Source organism: Pinus tabuliformis, chromosome 4_1 (assembly GCF_031772625.1).
Source record: "Pinus tabuliformis cultivar Carrire ecotype Pingquan chromosome 4_1, CPIR1, whole genome shotgun sequence".
NCBI lineage: Eukaryota > Viridiplantae > Streptophyta > Pinopsida > Pinales > Pinaceae > Pinus > Pinus tabuliformis.
The window spans coordinates 600,109,232-600,127,698 of record NC_142303.1 but is presented as its reverse complement, the minus strand read 5'-3'; the positions used below and the strand labels follow the sequence as shown (position 1 = coordinate 600,127,698).

The 18,467-nt window shown below is 41.8% G+C and overlaps 1 protein-coding gene across 1 annotated transcript in view; it reads right to left on the bottom strand.

Annotated features, from left to right (window-relative positions):
• Window positions 1-2,668, bottom strand: part of LOC149177419 (alpha carbonic anhydrase 7-like) — a 243,318-nt gene extending 240,650 nt beyond the window's left edge. The window contains exons 1-4 of the mRNA XM_089423408.1: window positions 2,508-2,668; window positions 2,204-2,265; window positions 1,243-1,457; window positions 1,049-1,155 (exon numbers count right to left, since the gene is read on the bottom strand). Coding sequence (XP_089279534.1) covers window positions 1,049-1,155; window positions 1,243-1,457; window positions 2,204-2,265; window positions 2,508-2,545 — 422 coding nt within the window. The 5' untranslated portion in view covers window positions 2,546-2,668. The remainder of the gene's footprint in view (window positions 1-1,048; window positions 1,156-1,242; window positions 1,458-2,203; window positions 2,266-2,507) is intronic.
• Window positions 2,669-18,467: the final 15,799 nt, after the last annotated feature.

Here is an 18,467-nt window from a genome sequence, read left to right as displayed (position 1 = left end):
ACAAGTAAAACAAAACCAACTAAACTGAGAAAGAGGGTTGGCTTTATTTTCAAGGAAGATTTGAATCAATTTGTAGCTTTTGGAGGCTATAACAGTCCTTCACTTTGATGATCAACACAATCATCCCTACCACCTCAAGTACCACGACAGTTACTACTACAATTTGTTTCATAGGTTTTCGAAGAGCTTATATGGAACAATAATTGATGAGTGAAAGTAAATTTTGAAGGATCCTACTAGGATTCCTCAAGAAAACCTATTGCTGTACGTACAGAAGAAGATAGATAAAAGTGATATCAATGTGTGTCAGGGAATCAGGTATCCATGTTGTTTTGGCAGCTCTAAAATGAAAATAAGAGCAATTGAGAGGTGCAAAGAGAGTGAAAGATTGGATGAGGATGATGTCAATAGGTTCCAAAATGATTGGGGTCTCCAGGAAATGAAAATCGGGATTTCTCATCATGAAGTCCAAACAAACCTGAATAGGAATAGGTTATTTGCCCTGTCTTCAAAGCTGGCTAAGAAGAATGAGTCGTTGTTATTTTCATTAAATGCTTACTCACATATTCATCTACCACGTGCCTAAACGATCATTGGCTTTAAGTTGTGGCGGTGTAATCTAATACAAATACTCTACAGTAGAAGGCAAGAGCTAACCTGCCATGCATTACAATTACTCTTTAAAATGGTCATTGGTAGTCGGAAAGCTTTCATTTACTGTGTTAGCTTTTCCTTCACTCCCCAGCATTGGCATATAGATATTTTCCAAACAACCCTTAGATCTCAAAGTTTCCGACATCTAAAGAGTTGAAAAGGTTGGGCAAAGAAGTGATGGAAAAATCTGAGCAAATTGCCCAAACTAATTTAAATCTGAGTGCTAAATATTTGAAATATGGTGGAAAAAATTGTTGATTGCCTTGGCATCTTGGTACTATTCTTTTCTTCAACTATGAATGCACACTTCGATGCAAAACCCTTTAGCAACGCCTAAATAGCAATAATGTAATTTAGGATAGCAGGGATTGAAAAGAGGGGTTTGAGATTGTACCGTTTTTCATCTACAGTGTGCTCGGCCGGGGTGTGCCAATGGATTTGACGCAATGTGAATCTTTTCCCTTCTATCTCAACACCGCCGGCGCCTTCCGACCAGTTCACCTGATGCAATACAGCCATAGGTGTAAGACAGATCGAACCCTAAACCTTTAGATGGCAAAAGCGTTAAAAGAAGGTTCACTTACTGACCATGATGTCGTGGCCCCTGTTGACAAGGGTTGCTTTTGGAGGGTAATAGATTCTGCGGAGCCTGCCCAGGTTCGGATAAATTATGGCATGTCTCTTCACCACATCGATGGGAGACTGATGCGTCCCGTTCCCGCGGGCCTTCCATTCCTCCTTGAGTTCTCCCCAGTGCTCAGACCCCTTCGGACCCTCTTTGTACTCAAACTCACTCTCGTCCTCTGTTCGTTCACGCCAACAATATCGAGTTTCAGATTAGTTTATGCAGATTTCTATACGAAAATTTAGAAAAACAGAGTTATAAAAGATGGGAGACAGATTACCAGCTTCCTGAGACGATAGTTTATGAAGAGGATGAGGCCATAGTAAGGAAGCGAAACAAAGAATGAGCGGGACAGTAGAAGGTTTGGGTGAAAAGAGGCAAAATATAGAAAACGAAATAACATAAAACCCAGACAATGAAGCTTACCTGGTAGTCAGTTGGCTTCCTCAATCGCCTCGCCGGTTATTTATTTCTTCGATTGGGAGAAGAAGGGGCTGGCGTGTAATGTGATACGGTGGGAAAACAATAAAAATGATAGAATTTCTTTCAACGCTCGTCAGTGACTGGGCTGTGCATCCATGATGCGGAAAGCAGAAACACATCTAAATTAGGTTCTGAATAAATCCTTTAAGAAACCCCGGTGGATGGGCTGTGCATCCATGAAAATAATAATTCCTATCCCACAGCCAATCATCCCTACTCAAGAAAAAATCTCTATAGCAAGAAGAGAATAGATGTAATCGATTAAAAACAGGTGAGGAAATCACGTCAAAACAGGGGAGGAGAGTCAGTTCAATTGCAGGGATGGCAAATTGATAGGGTGGGTCATGGCTTTGATGAGGAAGGATAAGAAAATTCCGCTCTGGAACCAAAACCAAAGAATAAATCATGAATATGAATATAAAATAAAAACAAGAAATATACCTGTCATGGCTGCAACGTTAGTCAGTGACTGAGCTGTGCATCCATCAAAATGAAAATGTATCCTAGATATGGAAATCAGAAACACATCTAAATTAGGTTCTGAATAAATCCTTGAAGATAATAATTCCTATCCCACAGCCAATCATCCCTACTCAACATACATTAGGCACTAAATAGACTGCAAATTGCATATGCAAAATACCAAAGAAGAGAAGAAAATAAATATAATAGGTGGAATACAAAATTAAACAAATCTAACAGACATTATTACAGAAATTTGTTGGAAAAATAAAGTATCCATTACCTGACCCTGCATCCACAAAAGCATGAAAGAATCCCCATAGCTGATCAGCCGCTCCATGAGTGCATTGATTCTTGCAGCCTCCCTGAGTGCATTGATTCTTGCACCAGTGCATCCTTACTCAGCTGGCCTAAAATTAAAATTAAACTCCCAGACTTCGGCTCTTTCATTTCCGTTAGAGAGATTTGAATTAAATTGGTGAGCAGGCGAGGCGAAGGATTTTATAAACGGAGCGGATGGCTTTTTAGTTTTTCCGTTTTAGTGGAAAAAGCTTTTCTCTGTCAATTCTTTCCCTCACGCCCTTCCACCATACTTACTTACGCTCCCACTCTGCAATCCAACGGCGATTATCATCCGGCTGGCTTACACGTGAGAAAATGTATTTATCGTGCGCGTGTTTTCTTGGTTATCTCATCAATCGCTTACTTTCGAAAACTAAGTTGGTGCTTTTTTGGGAATATAAATTTAGTAAGTGCTTTTCCCTTAACGTAAATCAAGTTAAATTTAGTAAGAGCTTTTTCTTTCATGTAAATCAAGGTAAATTTAGTAAGTGTTTTTTCTTGGAATGTAAATTAAGTTGTGTTTTTTTAACGGTATATTATATAATTTCAAAAACTTATACTTACTCTTCAGATTTATGTTTCCACTCATACATAAGAAGTCATGAATTTGTGTATATTTGTGTATAAGTTTGTTTTTTTGTTGAATTTGTGTATATTTGTGTATAAGTTTGTTTTTTGTTTTTTTGGTGGACTTCTCACTTTTTTTAAGTCATTTTCTTTTTTATTTTAGGGATTAGTTTAGTTTGTCATATTATCTTTATAGAATCATTGGAAAATGTTTGTATTCATAATAGAAAGTCACATTTAAAATATATTCATTCATAATCTAAAAAATATTCACTCATAATCAAAAATATTCATTGATTGTAAATTTTTTAGTGGCTAGGGAAAACCTTATCCATCGACAACCTTTGAAACTTTCTGAAGAAACCTTTCTAGTAGTATATCTTCCTCCCCTTGTGTCAGTTGAAGGACTTGTGTACCCTTCCTAGAGAAGGGACATCATTAGCACTAGATTGTGTTTTTTGCTCATTGATGGTCTCTTTGGTTGTAATCACTTCCTCAAACCTATGTTAAAGGTCCATAATCACCATGGAGGTTTTTGATAACCACAAGGAAGAACCCTATGCTACTATGTTTAGATATTTTGCTGGTGGAAAATGCCTGAAGAAGAGTAAGTTTGTGAAAAGAGTTGAGCCATCCCTGAGTGGGATATGCCTCTAGAGTTGAAGAGGAAAGCCATAATGTTGCACAAGGAAGCTCTTATTGAAAAGTTTACTAGTCTTTTTTGCACCCTCAAGAAGTCCAAGCATGGATCTCAAAGCGCCAAGCTATTGTCCCATGTCAAATCTTTGGTTATTATTGTGGCCAAGATTATTATTTGTTTTTATTTGACAACAAGGAAGAACAAGATAAAATATTCAAATCAAGTCCCTGCTTCATCATTTCCAAGGGATAATTCCTTACCCACTAGACCTTGGACTTTGATTCATTCATGGAAATATCAACTATGCTAGTGTGAGTGAGATCGCCACATCTCCCAATCCTTTTATAAGACAAAGATTCTCAAAAATAAATAGGAAACAATTTGGGTCATTATATAGATTGGGCTTATCTTAAAAGGAATATTTACTCTTGTGCTAGAATTTGGTTAGAAATGGATCTACAAAAGGGTATGCCAAAGGCAATCCAATTCAATATGGAGGGTTGGAGCTATGCATAGACCCTTGATGATGATTAAATTCTCTTTAGGTGTAACTCTTGTCATGATTATAGTCACTTTGTAAAAGGTTGTTAAAAAATCCAAGGAACACGACACCATTTAAAGTGGGGCCTTGTTTCCTTAAACAAAGAACATGAATCATATAAACAAGTATCTAGAAGGTATAAGAAGTGATAGCCCAAGGGATATTTGTGTGCAAAAAGACCTCCCAACCAACAACATATTTGGTGTAATTGAGCAAGAATATGAGGAAAAAGAAATGGTGGAAATAAATAAATTTGATCCACCAAATCAAGAGGAACCCACTAGAATCGAAACCCATGAGGACCAACTGGAAGTGGTAGAGAAAATTCCAAAGCCTCGGTCACTGCATTCAATCAAAAGCTCATATATTTCAGTATCAAACAATTTGAAGGCTTCTACACTTGTGGTTTTGACACCCTCCCTGTTACAGGTCATTTTGTCACATCCAATCAAATGGCTGTGAAACGGGATCAATCAACATCCATTGACACTTTGCATTCATCCCCAACAAAGCCAAGAGCATCCTCTCTCCAAAATTTCCAGATTATGGGTTAAACAACTCAAAACCCTAATTTTTGGACCCATCACACTTAGCCTTCATGCAAATTGCATTGTTGCAAGTTGTACACAAAGAAACTACACTGACTAGCGCATGTTGCTTTCACTGCAAGTGCGATGGCCCTTGGAATTCGATAAAAAAAAATAAAAATAAAAATCTAATCTTCTCTTTCTAGAAGCTTCCCAAGTGGTTTTAACTATTTACTATTGGATTATATCTCAAACTCCTACTCTTGAGGCCTTATCTCTTATCCCTATAACTTATCTTCCCTCTAATGTGGATCTAAGTCCTAGAATGGTAAATCCAAAACCACCTCTTTTACCCTATAAATACACTACCTCCCATAGAGTCTAGGTTGGCTTTTGGAGACTCTTAGTTATGCCCTCATGTTGTTGCTTTGTGCCTAAGGATCCATTATCCATCCATGCATTTGAGTTGTGATTGAAGGCTTGCTTTGTGGCAAAGGAAGGACAAGATAGTTGGGATACATCTACAAGTTCAACATTTGAAAGGGTTGTATCTTCTCCTACATTCATTAATATAAAAAGTGTTTTGTTTTCCTATACTTATGTCTCATTTATGCATATGTAGAACAATGTCTTCTTGGCTCATTGTTTAAAGATGTTATTATATGTTATTTGTATATTTTGGTTCTCTTTCATGTTTTAGTTGTTTTGCAGGTTCCATTTTTAGCATTTGGAGTTGGAGTTGGAGCTTACAAGCAAGGAGAAGAGGAGAGCTTGCGTTGGATTCCAGGTAAGTATTTCTTCCATATTCTAAACTCTCTAAGGAAAACATAAGTCATTTTGTCTATGTTGTTTCTAGATCAAGCCACTAGATCTAGGGAGTTTGCTTCTGTCCACATAAGGAAATTATTCGTCAAACAACTTGACGAACATACTAGGGAACGAGATGTTCCTTTAGTGGTTTCCTTTGCCTACTCTTTTAGGACCTTTGAAAATTACTCAATTTGACTTGTTCAAACAATTATCAATCTTAGGAAAGTATAATTATGAGCTTGCTAGGGTTTGTTTTTCGTCTTTTGAGAAAAATCATCCCCAACGATTTTTTGTTCTGAGACAAAGCGACCTAGTGCACTTGTCTCTCTCTGTAAGTGTGATGAATCACACTGGTTATCATATATAGAATGTGATGGTCCTGTAGGATGAAAATATTTGCATTTTTATGCCTTTCTCTCAATTATTTTTTGATTGCAGTGATTTTTCCTGAGTCTCCGAACTGGTCAATGTCTCTGTAAAACCAACAGTCCGTTTAAATTTGAGTGTGATTGTCTTTTGATGAGAGTTTGTTTGTTTTTGTTTCTTCTTGTCAATTAGGGTTTTTTATAACTTCTCCTGATTGTTGATTTGATAAAAGATTTTTGTATTATAGTTTCAGTCTGTGTGAATTCTTTTGATTCAATAATCTAGTTGCATTTCATTTTTCATTGCATTTGAAAATTGAAAAGGAAAATAAAAGAATCTTTTCATTTTCTTCATGCATTAGGGCTTTGAATTGAATTGGAATACACATTTGAAGATCTTAATTAGGAAGTTCTTGTTTGTTGAATCATTGTTTGAAACTTCTTCCTTCCCTTAGATAGATCTTCATTGAACAAAAAAGAGTTCTTTTAATCATGCTAGATGAACCTTGAAACTAAAACTTTAATCAAGATTAACTTTAAAATTTATTCAATTAACCTAAGGAGCATTTGGAACATTAATGACACACATAGTGGTCTAGGTTATAAGACATGTTTCGGTGTCGTTAAACGTAGGAGTTGTCATTACTTGTCAGCATTACATCCTGGGCATGGTTGGTTTTCCACGTACATTGGAGTATACCAGAACGTTCTTCCACGTACCTTCGAGTATTCAGGACTACGCTCCAAATACATCTGAGTATACCGAAATGCCCCCATCATATGGTTACGCATTAGACAACACCACTACGGACTACGCTTCCACGTACCTCTGGGTATATTTTGGAAGTCCCCACTAGGTTGCAATACTACCACAGGTAACTGAATTGGTTGCCTTATTAATTGTGATACACCGAACATAGCATTCAGGGAGATTGCCTGCACATACCAACAACGATATATTGCAGTTCACAGTGACTTGGTAATCCCTTTTAGCTAGTTACCCCTTTTTATTTTTCTAAAATTAATTAATCCACCATGGAAGAACACCCTGAACACCCCAGTCTTTCACGTAGAATGCAAATATTTCCTCCTCTACCTCCAAAGGCAACACCTGGTCATCGTAAGAAAAAGAAAATGCAAATGACCGAACCTGGTGCATTGAAAGCTACCCCTTCTGGAACCACATCTGAGACTAATCAACGAGAATCGTCACCTCCTACCAAACTTGAAATTACATCTTTACAAACTGATGAGCTTGAAGTAGTTGAAATTGAAACTCTTGAGTCATTAGAACCTGAAATCATTGAACCTGAATTTGTATATTCAGACACTTCACAACCTAAGGATATACAACTTGAGGAACCACAAATAACTGAACCAACTACTCCATGAACTTATTCTTCTTTTTCTTTACCTTTATCTCTACCAAAACCTATATTTTTGGGTCCTGACGGAGAACCACTTCCACCTAGTCTTTTGAGTATTGAGGAAATTCCTCAGAAAGAGTCTTCTCGACCTCAATCTCCTGTACAATTGGCAAAGACTCATCTTTATCAAGGTTTTCCTTTTGGTACCCCTGATACTCATTTAGAAGCTCCTTTACATCAAACTCCTTGTTTTAATTCACCTTTGAACTTTTCTCGACAAATTTCTTTGAGAAGTCTAACCATGTGTTGACGGTGTTGGACTCGCTAACATGTCAAGGGGATCTCCCCAGTAAGAAGTCCCAATTAGACCTCAGACCGTTTGGTGTAGGAGTCCGAGCAGTGGGTCGTAAGGTAATACCTTGACCGCGATGTCGCACAGAGGCAAGTAAGATAACTCTATCAGTAGCAAGGTTGTGACTGATGCAGTGAGTTAAGGAAGGTGTATGAGAGGTTCTAACACATAAAGGGGAGATGAGGGTGAAGGTGAGTTCCATGTTGAAAGGGATCAGTCCCAGCTCAGCTAGGAACACACAACACAAAAGGACATGCACAGCTTCCGGTGGAGCAGTCCACTTGGATGTGGCAGTCACAATATACAAGGTAAGATAACATGTACAGCACTCACAGATCAGTCTGTGACGAGTGCAATGGTTGTTACAGCAAGGTTCATGTGAAAGATCTGTCTGGTGTCCGGTAGATCAGTCGACACAGATGGGACAACATTAACAACATATACAACACATTAACAACAAGATTCATATAATTGCATGTGAATCAGTTTATACACAAATATGTAAGTTAAACAACATATATCACTAAGGCAACCAAAACAGTCCAACTATAATAACAACATATGCATGAAAATGTGCTGGCTCTTATTATATAAAAGTGTAAGTTCCAATCATACAGTACATCCATGTAAACCTGCTAGCCCCATCAGTGAAACGTTACAGCCACATCCGCATGCTCCTCCAAAGAGATGTACTAGCTTCGTGCAGTGGAGAAGCCAAGGCGCGTTACAATACTGTCCAAGCCTTCTTCAAGATAGTCTTAGTAGAAGCTTGGCTGACCAAAAGCCTATAAAACGAGTTATGAGGGACTATTTATAGCAAAGGGTGGGGTAACCCTTGACATTCCCCTTTATGACAGTTCAACTACCCTCATGACTCTTCACCTACTCTATGACTGTTACATCCGACTGTTGACACTGACTTACACTTGACATGACTCAACATTACAATGCACATGTACTCATGTGAGACAACATGGCTTGAGAAAGCCTTGCAAGACATCACTGACACTTGGTCCATTGTGGTGAGACCAACTCTTTGACATGCTTGTGATGGTGAAGATGGTGAGCTGACGCCAAGCTTGTTCGTTCGTGATGGTGTGTATGCACCTCGTGGTGACATCTTGCTGAAGCAAACTCTTGCCTCCGTTGCAACCGGTACATTGGTTCGGCCCCTTCATCCAACTCGTTGGCTAACATGCACTTGGTCTTCTTGGGTGCGGCAGAGCCAACAACACACTGATGCATAGTGTCCGTGTTGATCTTCAAGTGTGTGCTGGTGGTCATGCACATCAACTTGCCGAAGTACATGTTTAGCTCCAGTTGGACTTTCTTCTTGTCTTCGCCTTGGTGAGTGTGTTGAATGGGTTGGATTGCATGTGTGTGCACAATGACATGCATGTTGTTGAATCCCTTGCATGCGATCACCAACACTGCTCACCATGTATGCTCTATGTTAGCTACTGGGATGGATCTTTAACTTGTACAGGCGCAGTTTCATCCGTGAGTGCACAATGCGCCCACTATTGTTCTTGATCCTGCTGTAACTCATTTGTCTATCTGTGCAGCTTCATGTTCTTCCTAAGTTGCTGCTTCAGCACATGCAACTCCTTCTTTGTTTCATCTTCTGCCTTTGTGTGATCTTCATGTCACGCCATCACTTCATAGCCGGAGTCTCCAAAGTTGCTTTCATCATCAATGGACGTGCTTGAGCTTGCAACCTTGTTCCACCTCCGTGTTGTCAACAACCCTCCTCTTGCATTCGTTGCATTTGGTATGATGTCTTTAGCTGTTGTTCATGATGCTACTCGTTGTGATGTTGTTGTTGTCATATCTTGATGTCCTTGTCTATGAACAACTTGATGTCTTCGTGGATGGGCAAGTTTGTGGACACTTGATCGACTGCATCCCCAAGTGTGCTATGAACGGTGTCTTCGTCTCTGCTCTCCTGGAAACCATTGTACATGTACTACTGAGAGGCAAATGAACACATGAGATACCTGGAGACATGGAAACACTCATAGCAAGCAATCTGTCAATTGAAAACCAAAATGAACATGAGAACTGACTTGCAACATACCTGGGTGCATAATCATGAAGGTTGCGCAATTTCGGCCGGGAGGTCGGGAGACCGACTGCCAAGATTGCACAAGGCACAGTCCAGTCTGGTTGTTGACTGCTCGGATTGTGCAATGCACAATTCTAGCTGGGAAGGACTGCTGGCCTAGGGACAGATTTGTGCAATTTCTTGGGCCAAGCAGCCACTGTCCTCCAAAAACGCACAAAACAGTCCTGGAGGCTAGTGCTTGGCAGGAATACGCAAATCTGGAGAGGAAGGTGAGCCTTCCTTCCCCATATTGCGCAATGCAGCCTTGGTGAAGGCAGGGTCTGTCCGACTGGCAATTGAAAGAAACTAAGATAGTAAATGCATGGTGACTCTAAGTGATAGCAGAAGTGATTGATGGTGCATGCAAAACATGAATGAAAGATTCAACAAACATATCAACATGCATGTGGGTGAGCTAGTTTGTCGGTTGGGCGAACATCCGTGCAAAACAACTTCATGCATGCGACAGCAGTGAGATAGCAACGAAAACTGAAACAGAGCTAGGATAAGCTGGAATACATGTAAACGACTGCAAGCATTCAAAGAAATCAAGAAAACAGTACTCACGCAAGCAAAAACACAGAAAGCGACAGAAATGCAACACAAGGCATGGGAAGCGGACTTACCCCAAAATAGTTGAGTTGAATGTGTCGACTACTCCTAGATGTGATGTGGGATGTCAGAGCTGCAAGGTTGATGTGAGGAATGAGCTTTGCAGCATCCGACTAATGAGTTTTGATAACATCGAGGTTGTGACGTGCATGCAATAAATGCAACACTTGGTGGGAGGTTTCTAAATTGCTCCTTGCATGTAACCTCCAACTGCTAAACATAGATCCCTGAGACAAGGGATGCCTTTGCATACTGCCTTGGGAGAAGAAGCCTATGCATGCAAGTCTATTTTGCTCGGTCCCGGAGGGAACCGGTCAACTCAACTGCACATGAAAGAGGTTGTTCGACTGCTTGAAGGAAATGCGCATTTTTGGCTGGGAAATGGGGTGACTGCCCAAGAGATTTGCACAATTTCTAGGCAGACCAACTGACTGCTGCCTAGATTTGTGCAAATTCTAGGTTGAGCAGCCTTGTTGGTGAAATTTGCACAAATCCTGTTGGGAGTGTTAGCATGCAGGATTACGCAATCCTGGAGCCCAACAAGCTGCCAGAGAGGATTGCGCAATTTATGGAGGGAAGGTTGGTTGCCCTCCAGAAATGCACAATTTTCAAGGGGAAGTTGCTCAGCCTGCAGCTGGACCAAGTCCGGGTGAACAACTTGTGAGGGGAATGGATCAAGTTGTGACAGATAGGCTGCCTTTGTGCAAGAAAGACACTAAAGCTTGTGAACTTGATGAAGCAAGGAAAGCTGTTGTGAAGGTTGGAAGGGAGGCTCCCAAACGAGGCTAAGGCAAAATTTTGGAGGGTGGTTGTAGCCACTACAACACTTGGTGACACACCGGTAGAACTCCAACTCTCTAAATGGACCTTGTCCGTGAAAAGCAAGTCTAACACCTCCGGAAGTATTGTTCAATTTTCAGCTTATCTTGGTTTCACACTAACTTGATTGTAAGATGTAGCATTTTCCAAACCCTTGGTCGATTGACACACATTCCAAGCCAAGGCAACACAATTGTTTCGATTGGGGTTAAGGGGTATATAGGTGCACAAGCAGTATAGTCGTCAGAGTCTTAGTTTCATCTCTAGTGTTGCTCCACTGCTAACAAGCCTGGACAGTACCCTGGTGGAGTCACATAGGAACCCAAGCATGGCTCTAGTGCCAGCGAGCCTGGTTAGTACCCCAGCGGAGTTACTTGCATCACCTCCCTGCGCAGGAAGCCTTTCTCTTCTTTCTCCTTATTCATTTTTCATTTTGACTTTTTGACTTTTCATTTTTTCATTTTTCACTATGCATATCACTTATTCATTTCAGAGGCGGAAGAGGGATCCAGACTTATTAAGAGCAGAAGAGGTTGTTCCAGTAGAGAAGTCATTTATTGTATCTCTGACGTGCCTGTTAAGGTTTTCCCCCTTACCTTACTCTACTTGACTGAGCTGACAAGGGTTAATCCAAAAACAATCGACTAGAGAAGGTGACACTTGTTAGCGTGCAAGCATTGTGTTTACACCAAGGTTCACTTCGAACAGTACGTATTTTCCTTTGACGTATCATGGAATAAAAGTAACAAGCTCATCATACAGAGGCAAGATGACAAATAACCAAGTAGTGATAATTGTACAAGCCCTCTTGTACTTTACCCAGCTCGCTTCAAGAGTCATACATGGTTTCATGCAAAACTAACCTATGAACGAAACAAGCAAATGAAATAAAAATCAACAAAGCAAGAGCAAGAGCAGAAGCAAAAATGAAAGCGAAGCAAGTAAACAAACAAGCAAACAAAGCACGTAAGCAAACAAGCATGCAAGCAAACAACTGAAAGCAAACACTACTCCTACTCCTACACTAACAGTACATGGGTTGATCACGTGAAGTGATACTTCCAATGCAGCCACCAGCGCATTGTTAGACCCATGTTGGTGAAGGCTTGGTCCGTGAGCAACCCAGTTGTGCGAACCAGCAAGCAAGAAAGATATAACAATGAAGAAAACCACACTTCTTGATTCAAAGTGCCCACAGGACATAAGTGAGTGCATGTGCATGACAGGCAGTCTGCGGACTTATCATGGTGCTGTGTGACACTACGTGCAACTTTGAAGCATAAGCACACTCTTGACAGTGACATGCAAGCAAATGAAAGAAACAAATATAACTTGCGTCACACATGAGTGCTTTCAATGTAAGACTCCTCCAATGCATGTGCAATGGGATCATGCAATTCGAGTGGAGGAAGTAAAATCTGAGTGTTAGATTGATCTTGAGTGCATACAGATGAGTGATGAGGAGCCTTGAGTGTTTGAACAATTTCCTGATCGGAAGCGAAACCAACCTTAGGACAACGAGGGCCTGACATAACCATCAGCTCGGGCTGAAGTGCCTCAACGGTCTGTGGGGTTTCATCTTCGTTGACAGATGGATCTTCGTAGACCAATGGCTTAGATGGATTAACACCAAGTGAATCAACATCGTGATTGGATGATGAGGTGAAGAAATCAGGACAACCAAGATCAGAAAATTTTGGATGTTGGTCGGCATCCTCATGGTTTGATGAATCACACAGAGGGGTAGATGAGGAGGAAGGATGTTCACCCTCTGTGTTTCCAGAAAAAAGCAAATGAAGGATCAAGTGGATTTCCAATGAATGATTGGTCCTCTCCATTTTTGGATGATGGGTTAACATACGGTGTGTCCTGCGAAAGATCAACAATGGGTGCATCCATGGATGAAGACACACATGCAAAATCATGGATGGCAGGTTCACTAACGATGTTAGGAAAGAACGGAGGGGGCTCAGATGGAAGGGATTCATCCTTCGCCGAGTGTTGATGCTCAAGCTCCCACTCATACTCTTCATGAATGACAGCGCATGTTGGTTGTGCAACACCAACTCCTTCAGTGGGTTGTTCCTCGTTCACAACAAGTGAAGAGTCTAGAAGGGACAAACACAAGACAGCTTCATCTGGAGGAACACCTGGGTGCAAAGACGGAGGTCGTAGAAAAGAACGCATATGAGGACTCGAAGGACTCACAACGAGATCTGCACGAAAATTGAGTGAAGTGATGTTGGGAGGGTGTGAAGGATGAATAGGTGTGTGAGCATAATCCTCAACATCACTGGGTAGTGGTGGAGCTGTTGAATAAGAGGAAGGCGGACAATCAGTTGAGACAGTGCCCGCTTCCACATGAGATTATGCAGCTTCATCAACGAAGAATGTTGAGCGAGGGTTGATCTCAAACTTTCTCTTGGGACAGGTAGATTTCTTAAGATAGTACTCGAACCGGTCCCAAAGATAAGCAAATTTCATCTGGCTCCTCGAAGCTTGAAACTGCAAGTCACAGAAGCGCTGCCAAAAATCAATAACGGATTCATGTGGAGCCCTCCGTTGCTGTAACAGTTTCCGGTCAAGATGGTATGGATCAAAATGATAGAACGTGTCTTCAATAAGATCACAAAAGTGCTCAAATGAGTGCATGGTGTCAGCCAGTAGGCTGAGCACCCAACGAAATGGAGATTCACGAAGTGTGTATGCAAGCAGAAAACTAGCTAGTTTGTTAGAAAACTCATCTTCCTCATGAATCATGGAAAGAAAGTTATGTAAGTGCTCAGGATAGGCCACTTCGCCTTCACCATCATACGTGTGAGTGGACAAGAGATCGAAAAGCTTCCCTGAGATGGAGACATCTTCACAATTTGAAAAAAACCTCGGGGGAAGAAGAGTGCAAGACTCCATGAAATATGTGCAAAGGTTCAAAACTCGATGAGAGGACACAACTTGTCATCAGGCCCTCCTTCTAGCGCCATAAATGTTGACGGTGTTGGACCTGCCAACATGTCAAGGGGATCTCCCCGGTAAGAAGCCCCAATTAGATTTCAGACCATTTGGTGTAGGAGTCCCAACAGTGGGTCGTAAGGTAATGCTTTGACTGCGATGTTGCACAGAGGCAAGTAAGATAACTCTGTCAGTAGCAAGGGTGTGACTAATGCAGTGAGTCAAAGAAGGTGTATGATAGGTTCTAACACATAAAGGGTGAGTTCCATGTTGAAAGGGATCAGTCCCAGCTCAGCTAGGAACACACAACACAAAAGGACATGCACAGCTTCCGGTGGAGCAGTCCACTCGGATGTGGCAGTCACAATATACAAGGTAAGATAACATGTACAACACTCACGGATCAGTCTGAGACGAGTGCAATGGTTGTTACAGCAAGGTTCATGTGAAAGATCTGTCTGGTGTCCGGTAGATCAGTCGACACAGATGGGACAACATTAACAACATATACAACACATTAACAACAAGATTCATATAATTGCATGTGAATCAGTTTATACACAAATACATAAGTTAAACAACATATATCAGTAAGGCAACCAGAACAGTCCAACTACAATAACAACATATGCATGAAAATGTGCTGGCTCTTATTATATAAAAGTGTAAGTTCCAATCATACAATACATCCATGTAAACCTACTAGCCCCATCAGTGAAATGTTACAACCACATCCGCCTGCTCCTCCAAAGAGATGTACTAGCTTCGTGCAGTGGAGAAGCCAAGGCACGTTACAATACTGTCCAAGCCTTCTTCAAGATAGTCTTCGTAGAAGCTTGGTTGACCAAAATCCTATACAACGAGTTATGAGGGACTATTTATAGCAAAGGGTGGGGTAATTCTTGACATTCCCCTTTGTGACAGTTCAACTACCCTCATGACTCTTCACCTACTCTATGATTGTTACATCCAACTATTGACACTTGACTTACACTTGACATGACTCAACATTACAATGCACATGTACTCATGTGAGACAACATGGCTTGAGCAAGCCTTGCAAGACATCACTGGCACTTGGTCCGATGTGGTGGGACCAACTCTTTGACATGCTTGTGATGGTGAATATGGTGAGTTGATGCTAAGCTTGGTCATCCGTGATGGTGTGTATGCACTTCATGGTCACATCTCGTTGAAGCAAACTCTTGCCTCCGTTGCAACCGGTGCATTGGTTCGGCCCCTTCATCCAACTCGTTTGCTAACATGCGCATGGTCTTCTTGGGTGCGGCTGAACTAGCAACACACCGATGCATAGTGTCTATGCTGATCTTCAAGTGTGTGTTGGTGGTCATGCACATCAACTTGCCAAAGTACGTGTTCAGCTCAAGTTGGACTTGCTTCTTGTCTTCGCTTTGGTGAGTGTGTTGAATGGGTTGGATTGCATGTGTGCGCACAATGACATGCATGTTGTTGAATCCTTTGTATGCGATCATCAACAATGTTCACCATGTATGCTCCGTGTTAGCTACTGGGATGGATCTTTAACTTGTACGGGCGCAATTTCATCCGTGAGTGCATGATGCGCCCACTGTTGTTCCTGATCCTGCTGTAACTCATTCGTCTATCTGTGCAGCTTCATGTTCTTCCTGAGTTTCTGCTTCAGCACATGCAACTCCTTCTTTGTTCCATCTTCTGCCTTTGGGCGATCTTCATGTCGCCTCGTCTCTTCATAGCCGGAGTCTCCAAAGTTGCTTTCATCATCAATGGACCTGCTTGAGCTTGCAACCTTGTTCTGTGTCCGTGTTGTCAACAACCCTTCTCTTGCATTCGTTGCATTTGGGAAGTTGTCTTCACCTGTTGTTCATGATGCTGCTCGTTGTGATGTTGTTGTTGTCATATCTTGATGTCCTTGTCTACGAACAACTTGATGTCTTTGTGGGTAGGCAAGTCCACGGACACTTGATCGACTGCATCCCCAAGTGTGCTCTGAATGGTGTCTTTGTCTCTGCTCTCCTGGAAACCATTGTACCTATAGTGCTGAGAGGTAGATGAACACCTGGGATACTTGGAGACATGGAAACACCCATAGCAAGCAATCTATCAGTCGAAAGCCAAACTGAACATGAGAACTGACTTTCAACATACCTGGGTGCATGATAATGAAGGTTGCACAATTTTGGCCAAGAGGTTGGGAGACCGATTGCCAAGACTGAACAAGGCATAGTCTGGGTTGTTGGGAGACTGGCTGACTACTAGAACTGCGCAATGCACAGTCCAGTCTGGCTGTTGACTGCTGGGATTGCGCAATGCGCAATTCCAGCTGGGAAGGATTGCAAGCCTAGGGACAAATTTGCGCAAGTTCTTGGGCTAAGTAGCCACTGTCCTCCAGAAATGCGCAAAATAGTCCTGGAGGCCAATGATTGGAAGGAATGCGCAAATCTGGAGAGGAAGATGAGCCTTCCTTCCCCAAATTGTGCAATACAACCTTGGTGAAGGCAGGGTCTGAGCCAAGGTTGGCCCGACTCGCCGACAAGCAACTGAAAGCAACTAAGACAATAAATGCATGGCGACACTAACTGATAGCAGAAGTAATTGACTGTGCATGCAAAACATGAATGAAAGATTCAACAAATAGATCAACATGCATGTGGGTGAGGCAGTTCGTCGGTTAGGCGAACGTCCGTGCAAAACAACTTCATGCATGCGACAATAGTGAGATAGCAACAAAAACTAAAACAGAGCTAGGACAAGCTGGAATACATGTAAATGACAACAAGCATTCAAAGAAATCAAGCAAACAATACTCACACAAGAGAAAACACAAAAAGCGACAGAAATGCAACACAAGGCATGGGAAGCGGGCTTACCCCAAAACAATTGAACTGAATGTGCCGACTGATCCTAGATGGGATGTGGGATGTCAGAGCTGCAAGGTTGATGTGAGGAATGAGCTCTGCAGCGTCCGACTGATGAGTTTTTATAACATCAAGGTTGTGAAGCGCATGCCACAAATATAGGGGAAGCGACACTTGGTGGGAGGTTTCTGAATTGCTCCTTGCATGTAACCTCCAACTGCTAAACATAGATCCCTGAGACAAGGGATGCCTTTACATGCTGCCTTGGGAGAAGCAGCCTATGCATGCAAGTCTATTTTGCTCAGTCCCAAAGGGAATTGGTCAACTTAGCTGCACATGCAAGAGGTTGTTCGATTGCTTGAAGGAAATGCGCATTTCTGGTTGGGAGCTGGGTTGACTGCCCAAGAGATTTGCTCAATTTCTGGGTAGAGAAGCTGAATGCTACCCAGATTTGCGCAAATTCTGGGCTGAGCAGCCTTGCTATGGAAATTTGCACAAATCTTGCTGTGAGTGTTGGCAGGCAGGATTGCGCAATCCTGGATCCTAGCAGGCTGCCAAAGGGGATTGCGCAATTTCTGGAGGGAAGGTTGGTTTCCCTCCAGAAATGCACAATTTTTAAGGGGAAGCTGCTCATCCTGCAGCTGGACCAAGTCCGGGTGAACAACGTGTGAGGGGAATGGATCAAGTAGTGACCGACAGGCTGCCTTTGTGCAAGAAAGACAGTGAAGCTTGTGAACTTGATGAAGCAAGGCAAGCTGCTGTGAAGTTTGTAAGGGAGGCTAAAAAATGAGGCCAAGAAAAATTTTTGGAGGGTGGTTGTAGCTGCTACAACACCATTTATGAGTCAACAATGATTTCTCAACCTATATTTGCTATCATGGGTGAATTGATTGAAGTTGCAACCACTTATATGTTTGCCACTTCACTAGAACTCACCTATATGGTGGTCTGTAAGTGCCACCTGGCTACCATTCATTGTCTGGAACCTTTCTTGGTGTGTCAACTAGTCCTTGGGCTTCTCATTTACCATCTTTATCTGGAATACCATATGTTCCCTCCGTAACAAGCACCTCACAACCTATTTCACCCCAACATCCTTTGGACCAGCAATATGGTGTGTTTCTAAATGGATTAGGACACCTAAAATGACCTACTTTGTCCTATACCAGGTACCCTCACCCTGGAGGAAAGTTTCCTCCGTTCACTCCTTATCCTTCAGCTGGTGGGGAAAATATTGTTGGAATGTTCCCATCTACTGATCAAATGCTACAAGTTGGTGCTTCACCTTATTCGATTCATGTTCCTACGGGTGCCCCTTTTCCAAGAATGGTTTCTCCTCCTTGGAATCCTACCTTTCCAATTCAACCTGGTTTAGTCTTAACTCAAATTTCAA